The sequence below is a fragment of the Sinocyclocheilus anshuiensis genome, unplaced genomic scaffold (genome assembly GCF_001515605.1).
Source record: "Sinocyclocheilus anshuiensis isolate Anshui unplaced genomic scaffold, SAMN03320099.WGS_v1.1 scaffold890, whole genome shotgun sequence".
Taxonomy (NCBI): domain Eukaryota; kingdom Metazoa; phylum Chordata; class Actinopteri; order Cypriniformes; family Cyprinidae; genus Sinocyclocheilus; species Sinocyclocheilus anshuiensis.
The window spans coordinates 729,387-753,732 of record NW_015537986.1 but is presented as its reverse complement, the minus strand read 5'-3'; the positions used below and the strand labels follow the sequence as shown (position 1 = coordinate 753,732).

General features: G+C 38.3%; 1 protein-coding gene and 1 pseudogene across 3 annotated transcripts in view; one reads left to right on the top strand and one right to left on the bottom strand.

Moving 5' to 3' along the window:
- The first annotated feature begins 271 nt into the window (after nt 1-271).
- Nucleotides 272-4,044, top strand: LOC107674711 (uncharacterized; annotated as a pseudogene).
- Nucleotides 4,045-7,375: 3,331 nt separating this feature from the next.
- The window catches only part of LOC107674759 (alanine aminotransferase 2-like), a 38,146-nt gene continuing 21,175 nt past the window's right edge, over nt 7,376-24,346 (bottom strand). For all 3 annotated transcript variants that reach the window (XM_016468863.1, XM_016468873.1, XM_016468855.1), the window contains 8 exons: nt 22,701-22,834; nt 14,036-14,279; nt 12,675-12,754; nt 12,445-12,581; nt 11,585-11,759; nt 10,784-10,939; nt 9,756-9,868; nt 7,376-7,731 (listed from right to left, as the gene is read on the bottom strand). In XM_016468863.1, coding sequence (XP_016324349.1) covers nt 7,641-7,731; nt 9,756-9,868; nt 10,784-10,939; nt 11,585-11,759; nt 12,445-12,581; nt 12,675-12,754; nt 14,036-14,279; nt 22,701-22,834 — 1,130 coding nt within the window. In that variant the 3' untranslated portion in view covers nt 7,376-7,640. The remainder of the gene's footprint in view (nt 7,732-9,755; nt 9,869-10,783; nt 10,940-11,584; nt 11,760-12,444; nt 12,582-12,674; nt 12,755-14,035; nt 14,280-22,700; nt 22,835-24,346) is intronic.

The window sequence follows — 24,346 nt, the reverse complement described above, 5'->3', positions numbered from 1 at the left end:
TCTGTACTAAATGTACTCATTTCAGTCCTGTCCTCTGAAGTGTTTACTCTTGTCTAAAGCTAGGCATTTGGCATCTCAAATGAACCTATCGTCTTTCTGTGTTTGTGGTTGGTGTGCATGAAAAGGTTGATTGAAGTAAAACAAACAACTTTTCTGGAACCAGTAGCCTTTCTAATAAAGTCAGCAGGACTGCCTAATCAGATCATGCTTCATCCTAATTAACTCATCCTGATTAATAGGTCTAATTACTTGGGTGTGGTTTCCTCTGGGTTCACGACACACTCTTGATATAAACTTGAGAAAAATTTTGGATTAACTTTTTTTAGTTTTGTGAAAGCTTTTCCTTCGGTGTAGAAAACTTCAAGGTAAGCACTATGAAAAAATAAAGCCACATACTGTTTAATTTGGAGTTATAATAATTTAAGGAACCCATTTTAGTTACTACCATCTGTCTTTTTGATGTTTTAATTACCATCTGTCTTTAGTTGCCAAGAAATTTGTCCAAAATGAGAATCTGCTTCAGTTCAGAAACAAATGTTCTTTTTGGTTGACTAATTTGAAAACGTTTCTGGCCAAGTAACCAAAACCTTCTTTTGGGCTTGTTCTCCACAAGATATGGCTGCTATAGTAACCCAAGATCCCACTGGCGGTATTGCAAGTGTACTCCATAGACCACTGCATGCACAAGCCCCTCAGCGCCCTGGTCCTCTGCCCTCCAGAATATTACACCCAGAAGAGCATCTCCAGCGAAACCAGCCCTTTTACGTTCCCACTGTCCAGCCGTTCTTCCCATATCAATGGTCCATGTCAACTCCATATGTGCCCTATGGTGGCTTTAATGGATTAGGTATCATTTTCTTCTCTAGTTTTGCTAAATATTATTGATTCTACTATTAACTGAGTTCAAATTCAGTTTCTCAGGATTTTATTTTATTTTTGTGCTCTAATTTAATTTTACCTGATTAACAATCACTTTTCTTTCATGTCTCAACGTTTCTAGATCTTTTCTAGATTGTCTTGACCACATTAACCTCTCAAACAAGTGAAAACATGGAGGGAACCTCATGCTTTTCATAATATGATGTGTGATCTTTAGGAATCCATCGTAAGCTGGAAAATTCCTAATGTTTCTGCTCAGGCCTATTATTAGGTGTCCAGTATAAGCTATAACTTTCTATTTCTATGATGAAGACTTGCTAAACTTCACATGATTTAAGTGCCTGTGGCATTTTGTGTAATGATGAGATGGATGGAATGTATGCAATGTTCAAAATGTCAGCCTTTGGATTTACAACAGGCTTCCTTAAATCTGGTCCTAGAAGGCCTCTGTCCTGCAGGGTTTAGCTTAAACCCTGATCAGACTAACCTTCTTGCAATTTCCTAGTAACTTTGGAGACCTTGATTAGCTTGCAATGGAAGACCTTGATTAGCTTGAATGGAAACCCACACAAGCAATATAACTGTTCTTTCTTTTTAAGGTTATGGCATGATGATGCCGCCATCATTACTACCTCTCCAGTGTTTAGAAGTTCCTGGATACATGATTCCTCAAACTCAACTGCACATGTTGGACTACAGACGCATGACTCCCCATGTGGCTCCAACTATTGCTCATCAGACCCGCCACTCACATTTTCAAAACTGTGTGCCCCCTGGTCGTGTGATGGTCAGCTCTGAGGTGCAAACTGAACCCCTTTGTCGTAGCATAAACTCACGTGAACGTGCAATATCCCACAATTGTTCTGAATCGGGTAGGGGTACTGGCAGTCCTGTGTCAACTTCACCCAGCTCCTTGGATAATAAATCAGTAACTTGCCCTGAAGGTACATCCATGCTAACTCAAAATTACAATGCCACTAATGCGATCAACACTACTGATTTGTCTGCTGCTCCCAAGAGTGAAATCCTTCAAGCTGAACATATGCAAATTAAATGTGACAAAATGCTTTCTGGGCGTAAGAAGTTTCAGAACAAGGATAACATGGAGCTAGCTAGTCATAATGAAACTGACCTTTTGCAGTGCAGCTTGGGTTCTGTACAATCTTCAGGGGATGTCGTCTTGTGCGCTTACCAGTCATTAGCATTTAGGAAGGATGAACAGAGGGTTGAAGCTGAGATGTTAAGGTACTGAAAGCATCGTCTCCCTGCTTGTACAGAAGTTACTGTGGTGAGAACTTCTCCATCTTGTAGAACTTTGAAAACTTATCCTAAACCAAGCAGATCTGTCATTACCCAAAGCATCAAAGCAAAGAAAAACTCAGAGATGCCTTTTCAGGCAAAGAGCAGAGATGATGGCAACACCTCCAATAACATTGACTTTAAGATTCTGCGGCTGCCATTTGACATGGAGAACCATAACCAGCCTTGTCAGCTGGAGGCTTCTATCTGGTCAGTAGAGTCTCTGATACCTTATGTACCTTCCACTGACTGGATGACAGATAATGGTCTTCTAACTCCTCAGAAACCTTTGAGCCCACTGAATGAGCACAGTGATGTTATCTCAAAGCCAAATTATGTTCCTGAAGGGAAGAATCTACAACCTGGTGCATCAGTTAAATATCATGGTCGTCCATGTCAACTAGAGGCCTCTATCTGGTCAGTAGAATCTTTGATGCCTTATGTGCCTTCCAGTGAGTGGATGGTTGAGAATGGGTTTTTAACTCCTCAGAAGCCGCTGAGCCCACAGATTAAATCTAGTGATCTTCTATCAAACCAGAATCAGTCTTCCACTGGTATTCCAGCAGAGAAGAATCTACAAACTGGTGCATCAACTAAACATGACTCCTTTAACTCCCTTGAGTCCCGCTCCCCATACCGTCCCTCAACAAGCTGGCTGGCTGACTTTGGTAATGTATACTACTACAGTAAGTTACCTGTTGTACGGCAACATCCTGACCTTCCAGAGAAGCAGCAACCAAAGATGTCCCTTGCCATTAGTCTTGAACCACCTCCTCTCAGAAATGGGAAAAACACAAAGAACCAAAGACCAGCAATTGGCATCTCAGATCAGAAGCACTGTTCACTTCATACTTGCAAGTGCAAAGCAAAAAGCAGTTTGAGGTTAGCTGGATCTTCCGTGAAGTGTGATTGGGTTTCTCATTCCACACTGCAGAATAAACTTCGCTTCTGCACATCATGTAGATATGATGTGAAAGGAAAGGATCATAGGAAGCCGCCTTTTTCAGACGGTTTTAGGTGCAAAAGAGAAGAGACTACTGAATTGAATAACTTTTACATGAAGAGTGCTACTGAGGGCTTCCATGGTACCCCAAAGATGACTTCAGGAAGTCATTTGGCAAAATGCTGTGCTGCTTCTCTGGGTAAACCGAGTGAAAAGACTGGACTGTGTGAAGATTGCCAATGCCTTAATCCCAGCCCTGCTCAAGATAAATGTGGTGACCTTGGATGGCGAATTTGGGAAAAGAGTGAGGAAGACTGGATTAACAACCCAAATCAGAGAATGTTACAGAGACTGCAGAAAGGTAGGGCTTCCAATATACCATTGCCAAAATTCTCGAAATTGTGTATGTACTCTATATTGTTACATGTATCTATCTTCTTCTGGTAGACAATGCATGGAAAGCAAGTATGCAGGTGTCTAAAACTGAAAGAAGGATTCAGAAAAAAGAAAGGAAAGAGTACTCCCAAGGTAAGATAATACATTTTCTCAAAAGAATGCTTCATATTAGGCCAATTGTGATGCCTGATCGTTGACAAATTAACTTTTACAGGGATACAGCAAAAATAAATGAACTGTACTTGCATGTTATATTCTTAGCAGAACCTATTATGCCCAAACTGTGTGTGTGTACTGAATGCAAATTTAAAATACTATTTATCACTTTTTTTCTTTTTATTCATTTATCTCTTCAGAGATCACACAAGAGGAAGACACAATGTTTATTGCTACCGGTGGTCAGTGTGCACACCCCATGGAGAGCTAGAAGGTGCATTAACATCACAAACGTTCAAACCTTCCTACAATAAAATACCCACCTGTATGGTTTTTAAGCAGTGATTTAATAAAGTACTTATGAGTGTGAACATGCTGTTTGCTTTCACCGAAGCCTCCGAAGGTCCATTTGAAGTTCTCAATTATATTTTTAATAAATACTGCTGAAAACTATATGCATTTAAGACAGTGTGATGCAAACTTCTTGAGCACATTAGATGCGTCTAATGATAAGAGTGTTGTATCTTCTGCTTTAATGAGATCGAAATGAGATGTAAATTTTAGATTTCTAAACATTTATTTTTCAAATTGCACAACAAAAGGCTAGATCCCCACAGAGATCTGTGGCTGGTTGCATTAAAAGGCTTAAACTAGTCTTACAAGTCATCCAATTTGTTTCAAGACTGGTCATAATGTTAAGTCAGTTACATAAAAAAAAAAAAAAAGTAGATTGGTCTAATCTAGTATGTGGAAAAATAAGACTGGTTACTCCTTGGTTGACAGCTAGTCAAGGTAGTTCTGAAGTCAGTCTTAACATAGAGGCTGTTTATGCAGTTGTCCCTGATCTCACCATTAAGCCAGTCTAATGTTACATAAAGTGACTTAAATGACACTTTTTCCTGAGCCTTCAAAATGGTCTCTCAGTTTGGTATTTGAGTTGAATTACTGAAATAAATGAACTTTTCCATGACATTCTAATTTATTGAGATGCACCTGTATATGAATGTGGTCACCATTCACTTTCATATGGAAAACAGCAGACTGATAATTTTCTAGGTAATTTGTTAGGGGGATCTTTATGTCTTATAGTTGAGGAGGTATTGATATTAGTCATCCAGGCAACTTGCAGCCAACAGGGGAGTAATTATAATGAGGTGACAGAGATGCATGCCCAAACTGAGGGGACACTTGTCCCATCAGATTTTTGAGCTAACCTCTATAAAATATTTGTCTTTGAAAATTAATTTTCAGGATTATTGTGTGTAAAACAGGCGCTTATCTAAAACACTGTAGCAGATAATTGCAAATTATGCATTTATATTACTAAATTTGGTCAGTCATTAGACTGAAAACATTCATCAGATCTTTTGCGTTAAACTGAAATGGTGGGTATATGATGAGTTGTAAAACAATTGAGAAATTGTATTTAAGTACAAATGCCAAACATTTTACTTTATTGAAAGTCTTACTAGCCAAGAAATACTAGGACAAAGTAAAAAGTATCCACATTCAGATGTACTTTGTTAAAATTACACACTTTTTAGCTCTTTAAATTGATGTTTGAAAACAAGTAACAGTAGATTTTCTCTATTTTTGATGCATGAACTTTGGAAAGAAACCTGTCAAACTTGAAATTCATTGATCTACCACAATGTTTATTATAAAAACACATTACTAGTCCAAAGACTGTCTAAAAGGAATAGTTCACCAAAAATAAAGAAAGAAAAAAGGTCATTTTGTCATCTACTCACCTATGCCTTTTAAAGTCTGAATGACTTGGAATGATAACATAAATTATAATCTGTTCCTTACAGCCTCATATGGCTTCGGAATACTTGGAATATGATGTTTTTTTATGTTTCCCATCCACTGCCATGATGGTCGTAGGGAAAAGCGTGAGCATTCTTCAGAACTACTCCTTTGTGAAATCATGCAGGTGAAAATGACAGTGGGAAAACTGACATATTGACATTTTTTTGGTGAACTAAATTTATATTCTTCAGATTTAAGTCATGATGACATATGCACTTTTTATTTTTAAGTGTATATGAAATTGTATTTTTGTATTTTCCTTATACATGTAATTGAGTAAAAGTACAAGTAATATGGTTTTAGCAGGTCATGTAAAGAACAGATTCCCCAAAATAACACTTATTTAGCATAGTGAAGTATTATTATTCAAATAATTTACACCATGATGACAAGACTATTTTTCACACAATTGAAATCCATGGTGATTATTAAAAGCCATGAATCCCAAAATCTTACCATTAGATTGTTCCATCTTACAATCACTAGGATAATTATGCTTACAAAAGCATTAGGTGCATGATGACCCTCAAAGGATACTGGGACTAGACAAATCATAAATTAAGCAAACTGCTACTGAAAGAAAAAATAAATCAACCGAGCGGACATTTATGTGATTAAAAGATAAGTTCAACTATTGGTTTTGAAGCTGAAGGGAAAAGCTATAATGGCATTGGGAGGCTGTATGTGGCTAAGGACAGATACTGAGGTCCTGAGGCATACCTTGTGAATTAAAAAAAAAAAAATGTTTAAAGTGATAACGCAAGAATCTACCAACAACAAACAACCAGTTTATGCTGCAAAAATGCAAAGTGTGTGTTCAGACTTTGACACAGAAGTCCAAATTAATTCTATAACTGGCATGACAGCTAACTTGGCCACCATTTGCAAAAAGCATCAAATTCTAGCACTAGTTATATATACCTGACAGAATCGGCAATATATATGTTAATAATTAAAAATAAGATGATCATTAAAAAATGCATTTTTAAGTAGCACTGCCCTGAATAAGCCATTTCACAAACAGATGTTTACATATAGTCCACAAGACAAAATAATAAAATAAGAATAATAATAAAAGTAAATTTAAAGAGAGAGAGAGAGAGACCCCATTAAAAAATGTGCATACACTTAATTCTTAAAACTGTGTGTCAATACCTGGATGATCAACAACTGTTTTTCTGTTTTGTGATAGCTGTTCATAAATCCTTTGTTTGTCCTATATGCAGCTAAACTACACATTGTTCTTCAGAAAATCCATATTTTCACACAGAGGACAACTAAAGTATTAAAAAAAAAAGTAGAATATTCATACCAAAATTATTTGGTATTGCCCTTCAGAAGCTACAGAAGATATTTACGTTTTTCTAAGAAAGACAAAATAATTCTAATTTAGACTGATCATCCTGTTCAAAAAGTTTACACCCCCTGGCTCTTAATCTAGTAATCATTGCAGCTTTGGCAGAAGTGCGCACAGTGTCACACCCAACAAAACAATATTTATACATTTCTAAAAACGAATGTAAGAGCCCTTCTGTGTCCTTTATGTATTCCTTAACATATTTTAAAGCTTTTCCCTCCATATGTTTACAAATGACCAGTTAATAAAATATGAATACATAATATTTTGTTGTTTCATGTTGAGATGCTTAATGGTTATAATACTAAAAGAGATTGAATGAACATACATTTTGAAATTGTGAGAAGAGTAAGCATAAAAAATGGCTTCTGCCAACTCCTTTTAGATCACTGTAGTCTTAAATGTAATTTTTTTTTTTTTTATTTTACTTTATCTTTTGTAAATAAATGAGGCTAATAGATTGCCTTTTTGAAATTTTCAATGTTAACTTTCTTAACACTGCAATGTTATTAGCAGAATAAATAATACAGTGACCAAACAAAAATATTTAATAAATAATAGAACCATTCATAGAAATTAACAACTTTGACATTGTCTTTAATGGAAGAGCCTGTGACTACACTCACAGTAGGGTTGTGTACTCTCAGCATGCCTGTGTTCAACTCGCACTTTGCGAGCTGCGAGACAGGACTTCATTTGCATTGCAGGTATTTATCCAGAGCACATCTCAAAAGTGCTGTAGCTTTAGGAGTGAAATTGAGGATTTAGTCGATCTGTCAGAAAATGGGATGGCCATGGTTAAGAGTACTGCTCCATAAAATGCTGGTGAAACTCCTTAATCTTTGCCAACACTATCTTCAGTTTCTCTTTTGGAGGAAGGATGGTCATTCTGTAGGAGAAGAATGCGAAAAACAGGTACAGTTAATCAACAGAGGGATTGAAAGAATGTCAGGAAAGTTTAGTGTTTTCTAAAGTGTCAATATTACTCTTATTCGACTGAACTCACACTTTGTTTGGCATTTATAGCAGGTGAGACAGATTTCATCTTTTTGACTAAACATCTAAAGACCTACCGTCCTGCAGATTTCAGCTCTAACTCCAATCAAACACACCTGAAACAGGTAATCAAGTTATTTAGGCTTACTTGAAAATGTACAGATACACTGATCAGAGCCGATCGCTGGCAATGTTTTGCTTAGGGCCCCCAAAAGGATCGGCTCTGATCAGTGTACCTGTAATTTTCAAGTGCGTTTGATTGGAGTTGGAGCTGAACTCTGCAGGACAGTAGCTCTTAAAAACAATGCATAAAAAACAATATTCATAAAAAACAATTTTAACCATTAAACATTTTAGCCTATAATAGCCTACTATACATAAATTGATTAAAGTAATCAAATGTAAAAATAAAGCACTGCATAGATTTCACCATATAAATTAAACATAAATTGATTCATAATAAAGTTATACAATATTCAGTGAAGAGCAGTGAATAATTCTCTCATTTTCTTTTGTTGTTTGATTAACAGATGATGACAGACAGCAGCAGGTTTATACAGTAGGATGCGGTCACAGAATGCTGACTAGCATTCGATTACTTTTCACAGTTTATTTTCACTAAAGACATAACTGACCGTGCTTAGTGAAAACTCACCAAGACGGACATTTTTTCATATACAAAGTGCAAAGTAGCCTATATTTGTCTGTGTTTCAGTCTCAATTTGCACACACGGAAAGCGCTTGGGGAACAGTGTCTCTTGCAGTGTAAATTTAACTCGTTTTTTTTGTATTGAGCAAGAACAGCAGGAGACTGTATATGACTGAATTTGACTGATTTGAAAGTTACATAGAAAGGGCGACAGCACACCGCATTAAGGAAAGGAACATTCATGTTTTCATAATCACTGGCCAAAATAAAAAAACAAAACTGGTGTTTTGGGTACCCTACGCAACATGCGTACTTTGCATATAGGTAGGATTGCCTCTGACACTGCTGTTCTCTTTATTTGAACAATTCATTTTGATTCAATAACATTGTATCAGGTTTCTTGTTCAAACATGACTGCATCATGTTAAATTGACTTGAAATGGTTCCTTTTTGGCTTAAATCAATGTTTTTATTTTAAAAGAACATGTTTCAATCAAGTAGCTCAAAATCAGTTTTACACTTCCCATCATTTGCACAGGGCTGGATATGGGGAGGCAAAATGCTGAAATAAAGTGCTTTTATGCATTATGCATTTTTAGCAAGATGAGAAAATAGGGAGACTTGTGAAAAGTCTATTATGTTCTATTATGTTGGTATTTTAAAACACTTTCTGTTCTGTTGTTCTGTTTCTGTGCGAGTTACCATTGTGGTGAAGTGTGAAGTGTGTGCTTGGGTTGAGGACCTGCTAAATAGAATTCAACTCCAATGGGAGTTCTAGACTGCCACTTCATCTTTAGACTGCCTAAATCTAACATGCGTGTAAATAAGTTGTATTTAACTTGCTAGTATGTCATCATAACATTTTGACTGAACTAAAATTAGACAATTCCAAATAACTTGGTTCAGTCGTGTCCAAATAACTGATTCAATCATGTGGAACCACTGTCCATGATTGAATCATTTTCAACCAAAGAGTTATTTTTTTGAGTGTAAGTGTGTTGGAGCAAGTTTGGAACTGAAGCCTGCAGGATGTTTGCCCACTTTTCCCAATGGTACGTTAAAAAAAAATTAACTTCTGTATATAACTTAATTTTTTATATACTTTATAAATTTTATAACTTAAAACTTTTTTGTATTGGCTTTTATTTCTGATGTTATTTCACTCTTAATTTCCCATCAGCTCCTTCTGGACTAGGACACCCGAACCTTTGTCACAAACATATCCAAGGCTAATCTCATCATTCTTGTTCGTAAAAAGAGAGAAATACCTGAAATGGTAGGTGCCATCTCGCTGCCCAAAGCCACTGCCAGGAACCAAACAGATGCCTGTTTCTTCCAGAAGCTTCATACAGTAAAACATATCCGGAACTTGTCCCTTCTCCTAAAATTGGAGTGGATGGAAGATTTTGGTTAGAGTTTTATGATGCTGTTCAAGTCAACCAAGTGAAATATAATATATGACAGCTGTGTAAATGTGTTCCTATTGTTCGTAATGACATTATTCGCTGCAGACGTCACACATGTCTAGAGACATGCTCGTAAACTAACTACAAATTCAAGATCAAATCATTAGGTGACAGAGAAAGTGTGTATCAAGTGTAGTAGTAAAATCAATCCTGCAATTCTTACTTTGTGATTCAAAGACAGCCTTTTTGGTTCAAGGGCATGTTATATTCTCGATTCCTAAACTATTCATCATTATTCTGAAATTATTCACTTATATGTACAGAACAACATAATCTTCTAGAGCAAATAAAGGCCAAAATCAAAATTCTGCTGCTTTAATAACTAACAAATACAAAGGCCTATAATCAGAGAATATTAACAATATCTTATAAAATATTTGAGACAATATTTGAGAAAAAGAAACACCCACTGCTTTTGGCTGTAAACTATTATTCGGCCATTTCTAGGTTCATAAAGGATCTGTGACAGCTCTTAAACTTTGCGTGCACTGAAGAACTAGTAGGAGTGAAGGATTTCCACTTTAATTTTAGGGGTAGTCAATTGTTAGGGCTAGGGTTGCACATGTCCCAGTAAATTATGGTAACTCAGTGGAATATACCCTATGAATCCCAATCAAGTCACTTCAAAGGGCAGTTAAGGTGCAGTCACATTAGCACATTTAGCACAATAGCAAATGTCTGTTGCCAATAGTGTAGCAATGTATTAAGCACAGCTCACACAGAAATCACTTTCAAACCAAGCAGCTGTCTGTTAGAAATCTGATCAGTAAAAATGCATGAAGTAGCAAGTGAACAATTGTTAGGTTTTACTGATCACAAGTTCATCCTACCTTGGCCTCCAGGATGGCTTTCGGTGGGAGGTGGATACGTGGGAAAGTGTACATTGCCCCCTGCACTGGGTTACATTTTATTCCTGGGACCTGATTCAAGATTTCTTGCGTCATGCTGGCCTTCTCTGCCAGTGTGGCCAAAGTGTCTGTGCGTTCCTGAAGACAATGGAGAAAAGGTTTGATTACTTTCTTGTTGGCTAGAGAAATTTGTCAACCTGTCTAAAATTTTAAAGTATGATGTACTTTTTTTTTTTTTCTTTTCCTTGGGGCCGGCGGGAGGTGATGAAACAAGTATAGACTTAAAAATATTGAGTAAATGTTATAGTTGTGAAACCTCTTGGTCTGTCCTTGACACAGAATAACAAAATAACACTCAATTTCAACATTTACTCTCCCTGTACAATCAGCATCAAAGCATGCTGGGAAAAAGAAATGTTCCCTCTCTTTGCACAAGATTGTTAATTGTTTCTAACTTAATTTTTTAAAGTTGTTGTTAAAGATGCAAGAATATTAATATGGAGTGATAACTGTAGTTCAACACTCAACAAAAATATCGAGTATATCTTAAAAATATAATTTCTTGGTCAAATACTAATTTATTTTAGTGAAAAAATATATCTAAATTTTAGACTAAATTAACTGTTGGATTTGTAAGCATTTATTTTGGTATGTTCGAATAAAAAAAGAACTTAAGTGATATTCAGAGATATTATTATAGCTATTTATTAATATGTTATTTACAAATCCCCTGGGTTATTTTTTAGAGTGTACAAAGGAAACAGTCAATGGGACAATATAGACCTTAATGAATGTGTCATATGAGGGTTCATCTGGTTGGGGTGGATTGACCACAACATCTAGAAGAGCCTGCCCAGGCACTGGAGGACACAGCCGCACAGATACCAGCTTAGTGAGTTGAACTTTCACCTCAGGGTCTAGATTTACCACCTCCATATAACCACCACGAAAACCACACCTTAAAGAAGCAAGACAGACAGGTTTAGAGCTTAACTATTTACTTGATTTATTTTAGAACACTACTATTTTGTCAAAACAAATAATTTCTTTCACAGTATTTGTATACTGTTGCTTTTCCCACATCATCTCATAACCTTCATTTCAAACCATGGAGGAACAATATAGGACATTTTCTTTAAATCGACAACAAATGTGTTTGTAACTGGCGAAATCAGTATGTGATGATTGTGCTCAAACGTGCTTGCGTGAAATGCAAGTTCAAACCTCACTGGTTCTGGAGCTTAAAGCAAGTGTGTTTGATGTTGTGTTTACCATATTCGATGCGCTCTCTGTATGTGTGTTGATCAATGTTTATATGTGAATAAAAGCCAAAATTCATGTTTTCATCATATAAAGCAATCATGTCTTTTCAGAGGTCTTGAAACTTTTGAATTGCCAAACTTTAATGTAATGGGCTTTCAGTGGAGGGACAGAAATCTCTCAGGTTTGATTAAAAAATATCTTAAATTGTGTTTCCAAGAAAGAGACAAGGTGAGTAAATGATGTTAGAATTTGGATTTTTAGGTGAACTAAACCTTTAAAAACAAGAAGTTGTTAGGAAGAAATTCTATAATATTCCCTATGGAATAATTCTCCCAAATCACCTAAAGGTCAACTGCTCTTCTCTTGTTTTGGATACTCACTCTCCCATGTAGCACTTTGACGTTGAGTGAAACGAAGCTAGTTCCACTTTCTCAGAGTATTCCAGACCCATTTCAAACAGCACCTTCTTAAAGGAGTGAAATTTACACCCGTCCGCGTAAACATTGTCCTGATAGACCTGGATAAAACAGGGCGTGTTGAAAATATTATTAATGTGTGTTTTTATGTATTTATTTAGAAAAAAAATGTATAAGCCTATCATACAAATCACCTCATCAGCCATGAGGAAAAGCTTTTCTGCTGCAGCAAATCGGATCACATCCTCAATGCACTGCCGGCTTTGCACTTGACCTGTCAGGTAAAGACAAACAGTGTTGCCATATTAGTTTGATGTTTTCTAGCCCAATGATTGTTCATGATTGTTCCTGTCTTCACAACTGCAACAACAATTTCATGCAAATAAAAGTTTGGATAATTGAGAAATCCTTAATAAATACTACTACAGGGTTCTGTAGGTTTTATGAAGGTAAATTTAAGACTTTTTTAAAAAACGTCTTTTTTTACCTTTTTAAGACCAAGTAATCGAAATTTAAAGGACAATTGAAAGGAACTCAATACTGTATGTGAAAGTCTAGCAAGCAGGCAATGAGTTGTATTAACCACTAGAATACGGAAATAACCTTTACATAGATAAGAAGACATAAAATAAAAAGTCTTGTTTTCTGAGAAACAATTAAAGGGGTCATATGATGCTGCTAAAAAGAACATTATTTTGTGTATTTGGTGTAATGAAATGTGTTTATGCGGTTTAAAGTAAAAAAAAAACATTATTTTCCACATACTGTACATTTTTGTTTCTCCTCTATGCCCCGCCTTTCTGAAACGCGTCGATTTTTACAAAGCTCATCGGTCTGAAAAGCGAGGTGTGCTGTGATTGGCCAGCTATCCAGTGCATTGTGATTGGCCGAATACCTCAAGCGTGTGACGGAAATGTTACGCCCCTCACATACTGTTGATGCCGTGTCCAGGCCGGAGCGACGAGACAAAAACATTAAAACCCATTACAAACGCATTATGCAAATCTTCCCACATAGTGAGGTAGATATGTGGGGGCGTGTTAGAACGAGGCGTTTTAGGTAGGTGTGGCTGACTCTTAACTTTTATAAAGAATATCTCTTTGGATTTGAGACTTTAGTCTTTGCAACTTTACAGATCTTCTTTATGCACCAAGAGCTTGTTACACTCCAAAGAGAAAGGAAAAATTGAAATCGCATCATATGACCCCTTTAAGTGAGTTTAAGATTAAAACAACAACAATGTAAATGTGGTCAGAAAAAAATTCAAAAGAATACTAGTTTGCATACACCATTGACAGATATTTGTTCTTGCTTTAAGCATAAACTTATTTAATTTTGTTAAATTCCAAAGCAAGCAAGACTTATTCTTATTTTGCATCTCAAGTAAATGTATCTTAATTTTTATATTAAATTGTATTTATTTTTTATTTTATTTTATTTTTGCAGTGCATGCAACATTTCATGCCATAGCTTTATGTATTTAAGACTTTCTGCTCTGATTTTGGGAATCACAAACTGACCACCATAAAAAAAGCTGATAGATTTGTCATCAAACCTGTAGGGTTTCCAGGATTGATAATGCACAGTGCTCGAGGGCTGCAGTGCTTCTTTGCTTCCTGCAGGGCGTGTCGTAACTCACTGATGTCCAAACTCCAGCAGTTGTCTTCATCCAGATAATAACTGATTTGTACAGCACCCAAATCAGCCAGAGCAGCAGAGTACAGTGGATACTGAGGGATGGAAATCATCACTCCCGTACGAGACATTCCTTCTCCTGATACCAGCAATTTAAGCATGGTCTGACACATGGACAAAGACAGATCGTTAAAAGTAATTCTGATATTTCATTCTCTAACACACTGACATTTAGTGAAAATATTTAAACATAAAGAGTGTCTATAGTATCCAGGAGCTCATGAATAAAACTTTGCGTAGATTTTATCCTAATATGTAAAAAAAAAAAAAGCTTTTCCACACACACACAAGTTTTCATGAAGCCATTTATACCGGCCACCCAGGTGCCCCCTCACCTCTGATTATATGTTTTAAAGTTACGTTATTAATTTAGCTGACAGATATTCAGATTTAAATTATAGGTTTGGAAGGAACTAGTGCAGACAACAACACAAAAATAGTCATAATGCAATAACATGTTCAGTATTAGGATTGTTTTTTCTTTATAAAGTTTGTTTTATAAAGGTAATTTGGAAAATATGTTTTAATATATTTGTATGAAATATAGTTGATATAGTTGAATATTGGGTATTTAAGTCATTTTAAGGTAAAACAACAACAACAACAACACACTGTCATAACTTTGAATTTACCGAAAATAAGTTATGTGCAAACAAACAAATTACAATAAGGTGGTTGTTTAGCAACGTTATCTTTTTATTATTATTATTTATTTATTTTTGGGACACATTTCTCAATACTTTATCACTTTATCACTACAATACAATACCACTTTTCCAAAACTCTTCACACACTGAGCACAACAGCAGTCTATAGGCTAAATTGTGGACTATTAATCATTGCTTTGGCACAAAATGCATTCAATGATAACATCTTTCAGTTTACATTAATTATTTTCTCACAGACACAAACACCACCAAAACTGTACTTCATAGGCCAATTTGCTTACTCTTTTCAAAGCTTTTAAACTTAAGTTCAGACCATACCACAATTAAAAAATTAGTAATTTGCAAATTTGCAACATTCCATACTGAAATATATTCTGAATTAAAAAAAAAAATCAAATAATGTCAAAGCGATTAGATTGAACACCTACACAGGTGTTAGACTTTTTTTTTTAGCATCTATAAAAGGGGAAAGAATAATTTTGTACTGTGATGTAAACATGGATCATGTAACATACTGCAGTGAATTCTGAACAGAGATCTGTCATTCTTTTGTAAAGAAATTTTAACTGTTGTTAATGCTTTTTTAGGTCTGTGTTTTGAGTGACAAAATGTGTTTGTTATGTGAAATCGTTTGCTAGTGTTATGGAAGAATGACTTGATTTGAATGTATGAAGTGTTTTGGTAGTTTTAGTGCATTCTGATTGTGAAATTAACTGCTGTGCCAAGTTGAAAGTTGGTGAGAAGAGCTATGTGATGAGTTTTGAAAAAAACAAAAAAAGACCCAAGTATTGAGAAGTGTGTCCTTAGTTGTAAAAAAAACTGTAATTATCTTGCAAGGCCCCAGCCGTTTAGACATTTTTTATGTGATGATGGCCATACAACAATTAGGGTTATCCATGGTTCCAAAATTTGTTGTTGTGTGGGATGGCCTGCATGACTGTGCGAGTTCTCCGCCTTAAATTTTGTCCCAGTCCGGCCCTGGGTATATGTCACGATCACCCACTGAAGTGCCCATGAGCTCCACGGGAATAGTAAGAAGATATTTGAATTATTTATTAATAAATTAGTGTTTTCTTAGTCCGTGTCGCAAAGATGAAGATGTCGATCCTGACTCGCCATCCCCTCATTGGACGCGACTTTAGAGATAAATGCATTTTTACGGATTTTTTATAAAATCAGTAAAAATAGTTTTTGTTTTTGATTTGAATTATTTAGTTTTAAAGTAGTAATTTAAATCTTTCTATATATATATTTAGCAAGTCTGTGAGGCAAGTATTCGCTGAGTTTCGGTTCATCATTGTGAAGCGCTCCTGCACGAAATTACAGAAAGCGCATCCTGTATGTATCCTTTATTTTATAACAGCACAACGTTTTGTTGATATTGTGAGTGCACACAAATAAAACTAGACCCTTTATAGTTCCGAGTGATGCATTATTCTTACCTTTATGAGCAAAAATTACGGCATATTTTATGTTGTTTCCAATGCAAATGATCGCGCCGGCACCTTCATGTTCTGTAAAGTGCGCTTTAGCTCTCCACACAAACGAATAGATATGCGTCTAATAGCGCACATTTATATAGGTGAGGCCCGTGCAGGGCTCTACCAGGACTCCATTTCCCACAATCCTTTGCCCGGACTTTGCTGGTGTTTGACCCTGCCTGTTCTGACTACACTCTTTGGAATAAAGCCTGCACGTGGATCCTCACTTTGATGTCACGCCTCCCTTCGTTACAGAATCACCAGTCATACCCAGATCCAGCAGCTTTTGAACATTCCAGGCCTATCATGGACCCAGTGGACCAGCTGCTTCACCTTTGGCAAAAGGACATGTCTACTGAGGAGTATGTTCATCTTTTTTGTGAGATTTCGTACCGTGTGCCGATTTATGATCAGGTTTTGTTTAAGGACTTGTTCCATTTTGAACACAGTGAGCCAACAAAGTCATTGTTACCCAGAGGGAGTCATTGTTTCACTGTGGGAGAAGCAGAACCTTTTCACAAGATGGCTACCAACCCAGAAACGTTTTGCAAAATGGCTGCCAGCCCAGAGACTTTCTACAACATGGCCGCCATTCCAGAGTCTCGTCCCGTCATGGCCGCCGTTCCAGAGCCTCTTTCCGTCACAGCTCCACTCCCGAGCCACCCAGATGCTCCCAAGTGTCACGCAGTTTCAACGCTCTCAAGCCTGCCAGCCGCTACTCACTCCAGTTCTCCTGGCACAGCACCTTCAGTCTCTGTGATAGACGATGTATTCTTTATCCTACCAGTTATGGCTACGGCCATTCTGTGTATTGAACTGTTTTATATCTATAGATTTTATTTTAGGCAAGTCGTGATGATTTGAGAAGGCTAAACTGATCAAACATATGATCAACTCACTGTCTGCCGCCGGTCGCTTGGTCGTTACTTACATTTGACGAACAAAAAAATACTCCAAAAGTTTTTCTAAATTAACTTAATAAAAAAATGAAATGAAATACCAACCCAGAAACGTTTTGCAAAATGGCTGCCAGCCCAGAGACTTTCTACAACATGGCCGCCATTCCAGAGTCTCGTCCCGTCATGGCCGCCGTTCCAGAGCCTCTTTCCGTCACAGCTCCACTCCCGAGCCACCCAGATGCTCCCAAGTGTCACGCAGTTTCAACGCTCTCAAGCCTGCCAGCCGCTACTCACTCCAGTTCTCCTGGCACAGCACCTTCAGTCTCTGTGATAGACGATGTATTCTTTATCCTACCAGTTATGGCTACGGCCATTCTGTGTATTTGGGCCACACACACCACCGTAGTTTCCTCAGAGGTTGCAGCTCCCACTGCAGAACCTCCCGACGTGGTGGTGCCCACTCTAGTCCCCGAATCTTTTTCCGAGTCCACTCTAGTCCCAGAGCCTGCTCCAGTCCTTGAGTCCACTCCAGTTCCCTCGTCACGGCCAGGAGTGCCGTTTCCTGTTCCAATCACTCTTCCCGTGGTGGTGGCATCTGCTGCAGAACCTCCCGAAACGGCGGCGTCTGCTCCAGCTCCTCCTGAGGTGGCAACTAGCACTGCAGGACCTTCCGAAGCAGCGACGTTCACTTCAGCTCCTCCCGAGGTGGCGGCTTCTGCTGCAAAACCTCCAGAGATGGCGACGTCCGCCTTTGAACTCTCTGCCGGTCCAGCCGCGGCCAAAGAGGCCGCCTGTGAACCCTCTGATTGTCCTATCATGGCCAATGAGACCATCTCAGAACTCTCAGCCTGTCCTGTCTCGGCCAGGGAGGCCGTCTTTGAGCTCTTCGCCTGTCCATCCATGGACAAGGAGGCCGTTTATGAACCCTTTGCCTGTCCTGTTACGGCTAAGAAGGCCGTTTCTGATCTCTCAGTCTGTCCTGTTTCGACCAAGGAGGTCTATTCTTAACTCCGTGACTGTCCTGTCCTGGCCAGGAAGGCCGGTCACAAACTCTGTTTGTCTTGTAATGTCCAAGGAGGTTGTTTCAGAGCTCTATGACTGTTCAGTCATGGCTATGGAGGCCGTCTGTGAACTCACTGACTGTCCTGTCACGGCTATGGAGGCCATCTGTGAACTCTCTGCCTTTCCTGTTCTGGCCAGGTCATGTTACAGTCAAGGAGACCGTCTATGAACTCTCAGTCTGTCCTATCAATATCAAGGAGGTCATCTTTGAACTCTCTGTCTGTCCTGTCACGTTCAACGAGACCATCTATGAACTCTCAGTCTGTCCTGCCACGACCAGGGAGATCATCTTTGAACTCTCTGCCTGTCCTGTCACCAGAGCATGTGAGCGAAGCGGAGCGGTGTGACGCTCCGCTACGTTTTCCGCTCTATGGACGTGCGCTCCACTCAGTCGCTCTAACCGCCCAAGCAAGCGCTCCGTTAATATTCCGCTCACGCTCGCCGTAAACCAATTCCCGCTCAGATCCCGCTCCGTTCTGTAAAGAACAAATTTGCGTGCATTATATTAGATTATAAATTACTGCTGCCTATATCTAGCCTACATTCTGTCGGAGCGGAATCTACAGAAAGGCGCTCTGCGCTCTTAAGGAAATATTACCACTCCGCTCACATGCTCTGCCTGTCACGGTCAAAAGAGCTACCCCTGAACTCTCTGCTCGCCCTGTTACGACCAAAGATGCTGTTTCTGAACTGTCCACCCGTCTTGTTACGGCCACAGAGGCAGCTGTTAACCTCTCAGTGCCTTTTGTTTCAGTCATGACATACCCGCCGTGGTGTTCTTCCGTCCTGCTCTGGTGGTCTTCTGCTTTGCCCTGGTGGTTCTCTGATCCGCCCGCTCCGCTCTGGTGCTCTTCAGCTCTGCCTGCTCCGTCCTGGTGGTCTTCAAAGCCGTCAGCCCCATCTGCTCTGCCATGGTGGTCTTCTGCTCAGCTCTGGTGATCTTCAGCTCCGCCTGCTCCATCCTGGTAGTCTTCAAAGCCGTCAGCTCAGTCTGGTGGTCCCCTGATCTGCCTGCTCTGCCCTGGTGCTCTTCGGCTCTGCCCTGGCACCCTGCTCTGTCGGCTCCGCCCTGGCACCCTGCTCTGCCAGCTCCGCCTTGGCTCACTGCTCTGCCTTGGCTTCCTGCTCCGCCGGCTTTACCTCAGTCCCCTGTTCCTCCCCTTCCTTATGGACCTAGTCCTCCATCCCTCCCCCTGTTCCACCTCTGCTCCACCTCCCTCCTGGACTCTGGTCTGTTAAGGAGCATCTGGAAGCCGCTCCTTAGAGGGGGGGTGGGGGGTGGGGGGGGGTGCTCTGTCACGATCACCCACTGGAGTGCCCATGAGCTCCACCAGAGGGCACTCCATCCCTGACTTTTATCATTCACCCAGGACTCCATTTCTCACAATCCTTTGCCTGGACTCATCACTCTCATTACCAGTTCACAGCTGCCTCTTATTAGTAGGACTATAAGAATAGCACAGACACACTCTCTTTTCACTGGTGATTGAATATTGTTTAGCTCTTCCGTGTTTTTCTTAGTTTCCGTGTTTCTAGTTTCCCTGTTTCCTCACCTACGTGTTTTGATCCCTGGACTGTCTCCTTGTTTATTATTGTTTGCTGCCTGCCCTGACCTTCGCCTGACTTGTGGATTACTCTTTTGTCTTTGCCCTGGATGTGTTTGTTTACTGGTGTTTGACCCTGCCAGTTCTGACTACACTCTCTGGAATAAAGCCTGCACGTGGATCCCCACTTTGTTGTCATGACTCCCTTTGTTACAGTATATTGTCATGCAAACATAAAAACAGTATTTGCTGTTTTCTAACAGTATATATCTGTGCTTTTATGGTTTGCTCCTATGCCTATGCTGTATTTTTACTGTCCATTTTAGGCATTGAAAAGTGTGTACTCCATTTCCCACAGACACATAACATAAAATAAAAATAAACTTGCCAGAAAAATGCACACACCTGACATGACCTTGTGTACACTGTTTTAGTAGTTTGAGTAATGTTGCGACACCAGTGGGCAAGTAAAGAAATGAAAATACTGACTTAAAGTGCTCTTCACATAAAATCTGAGTGAATTTTGAGGAGCGAGTCTGAGGAGTGAATTTTGAAGGAATATGGTGTTCTGGTTCAAACCGAATACATTTCTTAAGGGGATGAAGGCAAAAAAATACTAAGTTCCACAAATAAATGTAGCCGCATGTTCTGTGTCTGTCGTTGCGCAGTATCAACTTTTATCCATGCATGCATAAAAATAGGAAAGCTGTTGTTTCTATTATATATTTCAACTGGTTAGAGTCTTAGGGATGCACCTAAATTTTAGTCAAAAATCTGAACAGAAATGGTTACTTAAATTTGATAACAGAAACATTGACATGGATAAAGATACATTATCCAGGAATAATCTGATTTAATGTAAATGCTGTAGATATTGATAATAATATCCATCTGGAGAGCTTGCATTTACAGTTGATGAGTGATGAGAAAATAATATCATATCATAACCCCCAAAACAATAAATAAATACATGCAATAAATACACAGTAAATTTACAACTCTACACACAGGAAAAACATACAAATACACATGGTTTTGCTCACAATACAATCCACAAAAATCATGCAGTATGTGTTATTTATTGCACAAAACATGCTGATCTATTTGTACTGGTATTCTTCCTCAAGAATGTCTGTTTAGGAGTCTCGACACACAGAGGCTTTGAAATACACTGGGGCTAGAGGTGGGCGGTATGACCAAAATTCTGTTTCACGGTATGACTAATTTTATTTCATGGTAACGATATATTTTACGATATAGTTATTTATATATGTAGTTATTCTGAAAATTGACAAAAGGGCTTTATATTATAAATAAACTCAAATACTATAGAAATGAAAAGTACTTTACCTATTTTTCTTTTACTTTTATTTGGTAAATTATTTATTTAGTAAAAGCACACTCAACTTTTAGATTAACTGCCCCCAACTGACTAATATTAAATGCAACTTGTAGGTGCAATTAAACTTTAAATATAGTGTTTCTGAATTAATTTTAAATTATTTTTTAAATTACTTCCTTAATAAGTAGGATACTATTAATACCAGAGTGAAGAGTTCAATAGTGACCAGAAGGAGAGCAGCAGTATGCAAACTGAACATCAACTACTGTTAGTGCTGACTAAGCAGTTTAAATTATACACACCTTATAACCACGTCATTATTTGACTCCAGCAGGGTGAAGACTGAAACGTGCTCAGCCTTTCATATTCGCCTCTCACTGCGTGTGCGCGCGCGCACCTTCTGCATTATTAAAATGTGATCAGTTAATTTGAGCGTCAAATTGAGACGAATCACAGGAGGTGATCAGTGTGATCAGTGTTTGATCGTTTGGAGTTAGAAAAATATAATACGCGCGGTTGCATTCTCAATATTTAGAAATTTTTCCTCAGATTATGTACATTCGCTTTAACAAGCAGGTTGTTCATTGCTCCCTCTCTGTTGTGAGCCTGTGCGCTCCTCTAAACTGAGGGTGCTGCACTGCTCTCGCGGTTGACTGCTGCACCTTTGTTCCAACATGTTCTAAACAACCCTTTAGAAAACTGAATCCTTTGTGGAACCTCCTAATCTGTTCATTCATCTTTCTCCATGTTTCTTTGACAAATGGCAGCGTCTCAGTCTGATGCGCGCTGCATGCGAGTTAACCACGCCTACTTATTTACATGTCGCGGTATACACAGAATGAAAAAATCTGTTACGGCTGACATTTTATACCGCGGTAACGATATATAATGTCATACCGCCCAGCCCTGGCAATGTTTAGCATTGCTGCCAGCAAATGCTGGAAATCATAAGTTCACACTGGGTTTTGATTCTGGAAAATTGCAAGAGAGCCTTATGTGTGACCACAAACCTTAGTCGGAATGCCCGAAAATTTGACAGCACTATTTACTTTATCTACAGGTCATTACATCTAGAATTTTGAAGTAAAATAAAGTAGCGCAATAAAATTACGTTTCTTTTAAATAGTGGGAAATTGTGCATGTCAATTACCTGTTTCTGTGCCATGTCTCTCTAGACAGCAATATTACCACATTATTGCTGTGTACTATAATGCAGCTTTTTAACAGCAAAACTATTTTACTGATAAAAGTTTTCAGTGTCCTTGAGCGAGGGTGTCACAATTCGCTCTGGTAAAAATTTATCTCAACTCACTGATTAAACCAACCCATCTGAACCTCATAATCAAAGTTTTCAGAATTGAAAACTATACAGGTTGGAGTATTGGAGCAGGGTTGGACCTAAGACTGTGAAGATGAGACTCTGGTCTAGAGTGTGTGATGCGCATATCTATTTTGTATAAATCAATTCACATGAACACTTTTAAAAAAAATGTATGTTACATTTTGGTCTGTTTGTCATATCTGCTTACCACGATCGCATCACTGGCTCCTGTGGATAAGTAAATGTTGTCAGGGTCACATGTGATTCCTCCATCTCGCTGTTCAATGTACCGTGCAATGTCTTGACGAATCATTTCAATTCCCTGACTAGTACTGTAAGCACCTGAAATATCCAGAAAGCCAAAAAATTAATTCATTTGAAAAATGTTTGTGTAATAAATGCCATGTATATATAACAGATAGTTTGAATATCCTCTGAAGAAAGCAATATCTTTGTCATAGTATCCTTTCAATGGTTAAGGGGATTTCTCATGACAACGAAAAACAAAAATAGATATGAAAAAGGTACAACGGAAGTCAATGCATACTGTCAACTGTTTGGTAACCAACATTCTACAAAATATCTTCTTTATTGTTCAGCAGAAGAAAAGAAAAAGCAAGGTCCAAACAAGGTTTGGAACAACTTGAGGGTGAGTAAATGGTGACAATGGTGATGGACTATCCCTTTAAAGTAAAAAATAATGTCCTTGTTTACAACCTTGTTTCAGCCTTTCAATATAAAAGTCTTACTGACTCTAACTCTACTATAAAGACTCTTTTCACCATCTAATGGTATAACAATGTAACCTCCACTGAAGTCATAATCACCATCGCTAACACATAGACCGTTTCTCAATAGTAAATAATATTATTAAATACTATTACTATTTATATAAAATATTATTTATTGAACAATAATATTTAATAAACAATAATAGCCATTATAAAAGGAAATAAACACAAGCAAATAATTCAGTCAAAAGTACAAATGCAGTGCTCTGATACAGCATTAAAGTTATATAAAACGAATGGCCGCTGAGGCCCTAGAGCTCACATCTCCGAATCTTTATAAATAAACAGCATCTCAGGAATGAAAATGAGGCTATGAGGGTTAGAAGTACTGTGTTCAATGTCACTGTACTGTTGTTTAACATACCCATTGTTCATCTGGTGAAATGTCTTTAAAAAAAAACTTTCATTAGACCAAAAAAAACCTCCATAAAACAGTTTTAAAAGTAGTGAGTTGCTGAAAATTGCATTATCTAGGACCTTTATAGAGTGCGTGCCATTGTAAATACTGTAATGGCGCTTTTCCACTGCATGGTACGGCTCGGCACGGCACGGTATGGTACGGTACGGCACGGCTCGGCTCAGTTTGCGTTTCCACTGCAGTTTAGTACCGCTTTAGAGTGGGCGGGATTATAGACATGTCGTTAAAGGGTTAGTTCACCCAAAAATGAAAATTAGCTTGTGTTTTACTCACTCTCGAGGCATCCTAGGTGTATATGACTTTCTTCTTTCAGACAAATCCAGTCGGAGTTATATTAAAAATTGTTCTGGCTATTCCAAGCTCTATCATTGCAGTCAGCGGGTGATGCAGTTGAACAGTCCACAAGTCGTCAAATATTCGCTTTAACAAGCTTCCACATATGACAGATACCGGAAGTGAGAGAAAAGTGTTTATTACGTTTGAAATATGGATATTTTTCTTACAAAAACACATGGATTCACTACAAGAGGCCTTTATTCACCCCCCCCGGAGCCGTGTGAGGCACGTTTTATTTGACGCCTTGTGGACTGTTCAACTGCAACACCCGCTGACTGCAATGATAGAGCTTGGAATAGCCAGGACAAT